This window comes from Ceratotherium simum, chromosome 9, assembly GCF_057802395.1.
Source record: "Ceratotherium simum simum isolate JZ-2026a chromosome 9, ASM5780239v1, whole genome shotgun sequence".
Taxonomy (NCBI): Eukaryota; Metazoa; Chordata; class Mammalia; order Perissodactyla; family Rhinocerotidae; genus Ceratotherium; species Ceratotherium simum.
The window spans coordinates 21,395,979-21,405,760 of NC_141908.1; the positions used below are offsets into that span (position 1 = coordinate 21,395,979).

At 35.9% G+C, this 9,782-nt stretch overlaps 1 protein-coding gene across 2 annotated transcripts in view; it reads left to right on the forward strand.

Moving 5' to 3' along the window:
• The window catches only part of HNMT (histamine N-methyltransferase), a 39,277-nt gene extending 29,906 nt beyond the window's left edge, over positions 1–9,371 (forward strand). For both annotated transcript variants that reach the window (XM_004423859.3, XM_087434939.1), the window contains exon 7: positions 8,624–9,371. In XM_004423859.3, coding sequence (XP_004423916.1) covers positions 8,624–8,979 — 356 coding nt within the window. In that variant the 3' untranslated portion in view covers positions 8,980–9,371. The remainder of the gene's footprint in view (positions 1–8,623) is intronic.
• Positions 9,372–9,782: the final 411 nt, after the last annotated feature.

Sequence of the window (9,782 nt, forward strand, 5' to 3'; positions counted from 1 at the left end):
TTAAATGAGACTAAAAATAGTAAATATATTTATCTCCTTTTTGTCCCTTGAATGTCTCTTTTCCCTCTATGATGTTTCTTAATAAATAAAAGTTTAAATATTTGAGATGCTATCATATTAGATTAATTTGCATTTCTAGAGACATTATCAATATTGTTCATTATAGGTTTTCTCAAATAACTATCAAAAATGATTCGCTTTGTTTGTTTTATTTTCCAAAGAAGGCATTTGATCATGTCATGTTGCTTCCAGTGCAATAGTAAGTACCACACATAGAAATGAGTAAACATATTAGCAAATGAAACAGTGACATTGTTGAATTCATTCATTCATTACTTCTTTCATTCAGCAACCTTTATGGATTGTCCACGCAGTGCTAGGCAGGTTGACTCTAGATATACAACAGACTCTATCTTCCTAAGCTTATACCAGACCCCATACTCAAAAATTATATATCACAAAATTCATTTGTTCTTAAATATGAGGAATAGCCTTAAGGATGGAAAACACGGTTGTTGCCTGTAATCTTGGGTTTGAACTCGTGGGAATTTGGCAATAGAGAGCTCCTGTACACAACCTCTTCCCCAAGAGAATATTTTCATATACTATTTTTATCTCTGGTTAGTTAAAAATACTCATTTATGTGGGAGATGTCTGTCTTCCCATTTAGAAAGGCTTATGTAAACTGGATGCTTCTTACTAACCACCCTCTAAATTAGGACACTTGGGTAAAGCACTTTGTACTGCATTTAGGAATACAAAAGTAAACTTAGTTATCAACATTGAGGGCAGTCAATTCTTAATCATCTGTATCAATTATACAGTTTAAGTGTTGCAGACAGAAATAGCAATTCATCCAGAAGGCATATATGTTTGATTTTAGAATATATTTCGTATCAACAGCAGATCCACTCTTATTTGTATTTGGTTATTCTAAAACATTTTCAGAAGTTAAATATTTGAATGTCAGAAGGCAGCTCTATGAGTATATAACTACCAATAAGAAAAAGCCAGCCTAAGATTTAGAAAGTGGCATAAGTAGTCTACAAGCAAGTGAGAACTGATTAAGTGCCCTTATGGATACAGTATTCTGCTAGGTATATCATGAATAAGTTAATATAATCCATGGCATCAAGAAATGTGCAAACCAAATTAGGCCCAGTAGAATGTATGATGATACATGAAGCAAGAATGCTGAGGCATTTCCTAGCAGTGTGAATTTGCTCTATGAGTCTTAGTTTATTCAAGTGCTATTTCTGGATAATCATACCTACATTATGTTACATCTATGCATATATGTGGTTCATATGTACTATGTACATATACATTCATGGGGAAAACTCAAAAGAAAAGGAGTAAAGCCTCAAAAATCAGTTAGCTTTTTTTTAAAAAAGGTATTTTAAGTCAAAAATTATTCAATCAATGTAGTTTGATGGTGGAAATTTTTTATTCACTTTTTCAGGATGCAGTTCACAATTCTTCATTACTGCATACAGCATAGGAGACAGGTGTCCCAAAAAGGAAAACATTGTTAATAGATACTGTTCCTAGACATAAGAATACAACAAATAACAGTTGTCAAATTATTAAAAGGACTCGACTTCTTTCTTTTACCATATGTACTTCTTTCTTAGAAGAGATTTATAGAGCTATAGAAGAAATATCATACACATTTCTTCTTAAAAGAAGAACCACTCTGGGGGCCGGCCCTGTGGCTTAGCGGTTAAGTGCATGCACTCCGCTACTGGCGGCCCGGGTTCGGATCCCAGGCGCGCACCTATGCACGGCTTGTTGGACATGCTGAGGCGGCATCCCACATATAGCAACTAGAGGGATGTGCAACTGTGACGTACAACTATTTATTGGGGCTTTGGGGAGAAAAGGGGAAAAAAAGGAGGAGGATTGGCAATAGATGTTAGCCCAGGGCCAGTCTTCCTCAGCAAAAAGAGGAGGATTGGCATGGATGTTACCTCAGGGCTGATCTTCCTCACAAAAAAAAAAAGAAGAACCACTTAGCAAAAGGAGAAATTAGATTTAGGAATTTTATTTTGGATTTTCCACTTTTCTCCTAAGGCTAAAAGTCATAGCTTTATTGCCTCTATCAGAAGAGTTGTTAAGTAAATAAATTAATTAAATATAAGTAAAAATTTAAAAAAATAAGCCATCTTGTTCAATATAGTTTCCTTTACAGTTAAAGAAAATATTCAACCTGAACAGGGAAATAACATTGTCAAATATGTTGATCTTGTCATCAACTTAATGTAACCTGAATATCTCCAGATTCCCCAGTCTTATGGGCTCATACTTAACTCTTAAAAATCCCAAGTAAATGAAGAGCCCTCATCTCAAATAACTTGGGTGGTCCATCCCCCTCCCCCTGACTCTCAAAGATTCCTGGGGGTCATGCTTACATGTTCCTGATAGTTGTCAGCCATTGTTTGCTCCAAATTTCTGCTCCAAGTTCAACTTTTGATTTATCGCCGGACCTTGCGTGTACTGCATCTACCTTTCCCATCCTGTTCTGCTTTGCCCCAAACATGGATGTAGCCCTACTTTCTTCATTCTCCAAAGTACCAGTCTTTGATTTGGGGAGATATTGAGATCTATGGAGAGGAGGAACAGCAGATACAGAATTCAGCATCAAAGTCCCACAGCGACTCTCTTTCTGTCTTTTCTTTTGCTGGGTTGCGGCCCACCTCCCTTGCTCTAATTCCTCATGAACTTCTCAGACCTCACCCATATTCTCTTAGCTAAGTACTTTTCCTAAGACATCAGCTCCTCAATTCCCTATTCCATCTATCTTATTTGTTACATCGAGCAGTTTAACTCCCTTTTGCTCTACCTCTCTCCCCTAGATAAACTTGTGCACGTATGAAACTGTCTTAAAAACAATACATTTCCCCAAGATAAATTATTTTGCACCCCTCAGTGTATGGAAGTGACTGCAGTTTCCTTTTTAAAAAATAGCAATAATGGCTTTGTTGCATTAATAAAGCCAATACAAATACAGTAGTCCCCCTTTATCTGCGGTTTTGCTTTCCGGTTTTGCTTTAACGGTTTTAGTTACCCGTGGTCAACTGTGCTCCAAAATTATTAAATGGAAAATTCCAGAAATAAACAATTCATAAGTTTTAAATTGCATGCTGTTCTGTAGTATGATGAAACCTCACACCATCCTGCTCTGTCCTGCCCCAGACATGAATCATCCCTTTGTCCAGTGTATCCACGCTGTATACGCTCCCGCCCATAGTCACTTAGTAGCCATCTTGGTTGTCAGATCGACTGTCACAGTATCGTAGTGCTTGGGTTCAAGTAACCCTTATTTTACTTAATAATGGCTCTAAAGCGCAAGAGTAGTGATGCTGGCAATTCAGATATGCCAAAGAGAAGCCATAAAGTGCTTCCTTTAAGTGAAAAGGTAAAAGTTCTCAACTTAATAAGGAAAAAAAAAATTGTATGCTGAGGTTGCTAAGATCTATGGTAACTTTTATTACAATATATTGTTATAATTTTTCTATTTTATTATTATTGTTGTTAATATCTTACTATACCTAATTTATAAATTAAACTTTGTCATAGGTATATATGTATAGGAAAAAACATAGTCTATATAGGGTTTGGTACTATCTGTGGTTTCAGGCTTCCACTAAGGGTCTTGGAATGTATCCTCCTCAGATAATGGGGGACTACTGTATACAGGTCAGCTTTTATTTTATTTTTTTATTGCAGTAACATTGGTTTATAATATTATGTAAATTTCAGGTGTACCAGGTCAGCTTTTAGAAAAAAGATCAAGCTCAATTTCCAACACTGAAAACAAATTTAATCACAAGAAATTTCCAATCAGATTTGTTTCATATCATTGTCAATCAACAAGTATAGGATTGATCCACATTATTTTATTAGTTATTTTGTCATTTGATGATATCATTTCAAATCCCTATCTGCTAGATCAGGCTGTGGACAGCAAACGCATTTGAGAAAGTACCCCCGGTTATCTGAGGTACCTGATCAACTTCCCTCTTCACTCTTGTAAAAAAACTGTTGCCCTAAACTGCCTTCTTAGCAGTTCTTGAAACCCCATTCTCCATACCTGCCCAATGAAAATATTCCTTAAACTGAAATAGTGCCCTAAAACTTGGAACATCTACACCAAAATGTTTTATACTAGGCTCTATTTTTATCAAGTTTCTTGCAGTCACTTTCTAAATAGAATTAACTTCATAATTACCTAGAAGTGAAGAAGGCTGTTTGTCTATTTCCTTTGTTTCCGGGCACAGTTGTCATCCATAGCTACATTGCAATGCAGACAACTGAGTAATCATTGTAGAAAATTCAGACAAGCCTAAAACTAGTCATTAAATTAAATTTCTAAGAGCACTCATCTAGCCAATACTTCATCTAGGTAGATAACGGTGTGTAGAGATCAATATCTTGCTCTAAAGGGTCATCTTAAATATGCCACGCAGCTAAGGCTCTTGCCTGTCCATCTCAGTCAGACACTGACCTATTACTGAATTGACAAGTTATTTCTCTGAATAGGCTGAATTACTCAGTTATTTGAGCACCATATGGACACTCGTTTTTGAAATGTATTAGATTGTAACATAATGAAATATGGAGTCAGTTTCTAGATTTAATTATATAGAGCACCTAACTTGGCTACGTTGCCATGTGTGTTCAGCCATATTCAAAACACAGTGTGTACTCTTAGTCCTACATTGGCTGCATAGGATAGTCGTTGTGTAGATTTGGTTCCTTCAGCTTTTATTGTGCTCCTACAGTCACTCACTGCTAGGCTCTGAAGGTTGCAAAGATGACTATTACTTTTCCTCTGTCTTTGAAAGGCTCCTAATCTAATGGAGGATTCAGAAATATAAACACTTTCATCAATGTGCTAAATTTCCTATCAGAGGCTTATAAAAGGTTTAAGGAGAGTTCCTTGTGAGCAGGAGGCTGTCCCTCTTACCTCTAGTCCCAGATCTTTGCACAGCTTTTGGCACTTAGAAGGCACCCAGTAATATGTTTGAATTGAACTGAATAATTGTTTATTATGTCTGCCTTATAATATCCAAACTACAACTAGTTCTGAATGTCCATCCAAAAAAGAGACCATATTTTAGCTAAAACTGACTACATGATGGACGTGGAATCAGAGAATATAGAAAGTTCTGTAGATTCGAAGATGGGTTTAATAAACAGGAAGAAAAGACTCAATAAAGAAGATACCCCTTATTCACACACATGCACACACACACACCGACAAAAGCAATGAAAGGTAGGCAAGTGAAACTAATTAGGAAAAGAAAGAGAAATTGAAATCAGAATTAATGACAGTGTTTACTGGTCAGCCTATTAGAATATGTGTTGCTTGAGGGAAGAGAGGCTTTCCTTGTGTTTCTGAGTATCCATTACAGAAGTAGCCCAGCTCAGTAAATATTCATTTAATTATAACAAGCAGAAGTTCCAGATTATGAAGATAAAATATTTGATTTGGTGGTGAAAAAGAAGTGAAATAAGAACAAAAGAGGTGGATTTTTAAAATGAGGAGTATCCCACAATAAAATGATGTCAGTGGCATGTTTTTCTGCAAATGTAGGAGGCAAGCATTAGTGGAAAGAGTTGCTAATTAAAGTGCAATTTATCTGGTTAAGGGAGATTAGCCAGGAGAACACTGAAGTTTTCTGTCTTTCCTTCTCCTTACCTAAGGAAGGAGGCACATCATAGTGTGTTATTTTTAATACAGTGGGAAAAAAAGAATCTGGTTTATATCATGCTGAAAACAAAATTAACACCATATGTTGTGCCCACCGAGAGCCATTATGATAATGCATCAGTCAGAAAGTGCATAATTGCTCAGCTCAGAAATGGCACCGAGTCACAGAACACTGACACGAGCAAATTTTTTGCAATTAGTGTTTGGTTCTTTTTTCTCTGCCAGGTTAAAAATAGTAATAATAATGATAATAGAGCCTCTCCTCAACCTCTGAAATATTTATTTTCTTGTTATGTCTTGTTTGTGGGCAAATTCTTATTTGTACAAACAATCACTGTCTTTGGAATGAAAGATTTTTTAATATACACTCATGACCCTCTTTTTTTTTTCCATTGAACTGAGGTTTTATTTTTTTTCTACTTCATTCCAATTCTACCTTCTCCTAGAGCATACCCTACAATGATCTCTCCGTCTTCTGAAATATTAGTGGAACATCAATTATCTAGGCTATTTATTATTTATTATTTCTTGCCTTGGACAGTCTCTTTTGTTAAGTTAAATCAGGGGACTTCAGCCTAGTCCATGGATGAGGGCCAGGGGCCTTTGAACATCCTATAATTATATGCAGAACCGTGTAGGTATGTATTGTTTGTGTACTTTCCTGGACAGTCAGTTACTCCTATTAGATCATAAAGGAAGTTTTGGAACCAAAAAGGCACAAGCCTTTAAAATCGTCACTGGAAGTTCATAGAAAATATAGGTTCTCTCTTATATCGCTTTGGCCAAGTCCAACTTAATTTCCTAACTCTTTAGCAGTGTTTACTATGGCCAGTCATGGTTCTAAGTGCCTCACTTTCTTAACTCAGTTAATCCCTACAGCAATTCTATGAGCAGATCCTATTATTATCCCTGTTTCACAGATCATAAAACTGAGGCAAAGGCTCAGAAAGCTACTAACAGGAAAAGCCAGGCTTCACACTCAGGGAGTTGAGCTTTAGAGACCACTCAATTACCGCAGTGTACTGACTGTGTTTGTAACAGCCCAGTATTACATGCATGTATTAGAAGGTCCATAAATAGATGCTGATTTTTTTGTTTAATATTATTATAGATTTCTGAACAGCAAGTTTGCTTTTTCACAGTGTCAAGATTACAACCAGTGGAAATACATTATCAAACTAATTCCATATAATGTTCATTTATTTTGTAAATACTTATTACCCATCAGCCATGTGCTTAGCGTTGTGCAATGGTTCATTTAAATTACCTCATTTAATACATGCAGTTGCATTTGAGGTAAGTATGGTTATCCCCATCTTACAGATGAGAAAGCTGACGTTCTAAATAACAAACCTCATCTCATTCATGAAGTGTCAGAAGAACAGTCCAATCTATGTCTCTCTCTCAGACGCTGCATCTCTTAGCTTCTATGCTGGGCTGGGTTTTCAGTTAAATGCAACAGATGTTGCTAAAACATCTTCTAAAGTTGGGGACAAAATTTGTAGGAATCAACCTAGTTACTGGCAGTCCGAGGCAGCATCTTGTAAGTGGATAGACATGAGAGACTACTCCATCTTTGGTTTGAGTAAATCATCATTGTTGTATTTACTGTGCTCTTTCTTTCCATTTCAGTTTTCACTTTTAGACCCTCCACTGAACTCAAGACTAACATAAACAACTGCCTTTCTCCTGTCATCTCCTGAATGTCCAATAGGTATCTCAGGTTTACATTTCCAAAAATAGATGCCCAATGATACATTTAAAACTGCTCCTCCCTCATTCTTCCCATTTCCAATAATAGCAATTCTCTCTTTTCAGGTGCTTGGGCCAAAATCATTGAAGTCATCACTGACTCTTTTCTTTCACTCACACCCAATATCCAAATTTTTGGCAAATGACATTGGATCTAGGAATGTAATATATAAAAAAATCCAACTACATCTCATCACCTCCAAGCTCACTGGTCCAACTTACCATGATTTATCACCCAGATTATTGCAGTAACCTTCTTACTGTTCTCCCTGCTTCTGACCTTATGCCCCATAGTCTATTCACATCTGTGTGGCCAGAGTAACCTTATTACAATTTAAATCAGGTTAAGTAACTCTGATGTTGCATCGTTCAATATGGAAGACACATTTGGCTAATGAAATTGAAATTTAAATGAATTAAAATGAAATAAAACTTAAAATTCATTTTCTCAATCACACTAGCTGCAGTTGAAATGCTCCATAGCCACAAGTGGTTAGTGGCTACTATATTGGACAATGCAGATATAGAACATGTCCTTCAGTCCAGAAAGTTCTATTTAGACAGCACTACAATGGCTTCCCAACTCACCCCACATGATTTGGCACCATATTCACTCCCATCTCCACCGATCCAACCTTATTTCCTTCCACACTACTCTTTGTTCACTCAATTCTAGTCTTGCTGGCTTCCTGGCTAATTCTTAACATGCTAAGCATGTTCCTGTCTCAGGTCCTTTGCAGTTGCTCTTCTCTCATCCGGGAGTAATCTTCCCCATGATATCTACATGGCTTGCTGTCATGTCTCTGCTCAAATGTTACATTATTAGAGAGACTCTCTGTGACCACCCCTATATAAAACAGCGACCCATCTAAATCTTTGACCCTCCTTATTCCTTGCTCTGATTTGTTTTTCATTAGCACTTAGTACCATCTGATATATGATTTATTTACTTTTTTATTTACTTTATTTTATTACTTTACTTATTTATTTAACTTTTTCTCTCCCAGCTGCACTCCTTGAATTGAGCTACACAAAAGCAAGGATTTTTTTTTTATTGACTGCTCTACTCCAAGCCCCTAGTGTACTTACTGTCTGGCAGAGTAGGTAAATAAAAGGAAGAATAAATGAAAGCACGAACTTTGTTCTATTGCACAGGAACCAGTGGCTGGGAAAAACTATGGAAAAAGTACGGATCTCGCTTACCCCGGGATGACCTCTGCCAGTATGTCACATCATCGGACCTCACTCAGATGCTGGACAAGCTGGGGATTAAGTATGAATGTTATGACCTTCTGTCCACCATGGATATATCTGACTGTTTTATTGATGGCAGTGAAAATGGAGACCTTCTTTGGGATTTTTTGACAGAAACCTGCAACTTTAATTCAACAGCACCACCCGATCTCAAGGCAGAAATTATGAAAGATCTGCAAGAGCCTGAATTCAGTGTAAAGAAAGAAGGAAAGGTTCTTTTTAATAATAGTCTGAGTTTCATAGTGGTTGAGGCATAAATATCAATCATGAGAGTGTCTTCAAAAATTATATTTTGAACAATGTTGATCATTCACTTATTTCCGTATTAAAATTACAAATACATCTCATAACATAAATAGAGCATTGTCTCTTATATGTAAAATCTAGAAAATTCCAAGACAGCCTTGGATTTCCATGTAGAAACATATGATATTGCTGGTCTTATCCCATCTCTTCTCCACATAAAGAGACTACATGTAGGCTAAATACCACATAAGCTGGAAAAATGAGACAACTAAGTTTCACTGGCTTATTGACAATAAAATCCTTTCCATTTGTTGATTGTACTGGAATTTCGTGGAATACTAATGAAGTATGTGCTATGAATTCTTTAAATACTAGTAAAGTATATACTTACTGATACCTCGAACACTAAGAAAGTATATGTTTACTGATTTTTCCCCTTTTGCAAAGAAGTATTTGTCTTTGTACATTCCTCTATTATAGTTTCTATCATATTTCTATTGATTGCTAAAAACTAAGCACTTTTGGGATATTCCAAAATTAACTCTTTCTCATGTGTTGCCATTTCCTCCTATTTTGTTTTCTCTTTTAATTTTATCTATGATTTCTTAATATTTTGTTTTTTGATATACTGAAGTTTTTCTATTTTATTTAGTCAAAATTAAATTGCTTAATTTCTGAGTTTCTGATACATTTTAAAAGGCTCTCTAAAACCAAAGTTTTAAAATATTAACATATTTTATCATAATAATTTTATAGTTTCACTTTAAAAAAATAAATCTTTGATATATTTGAAATATATGTAAGTGTAAAGAGT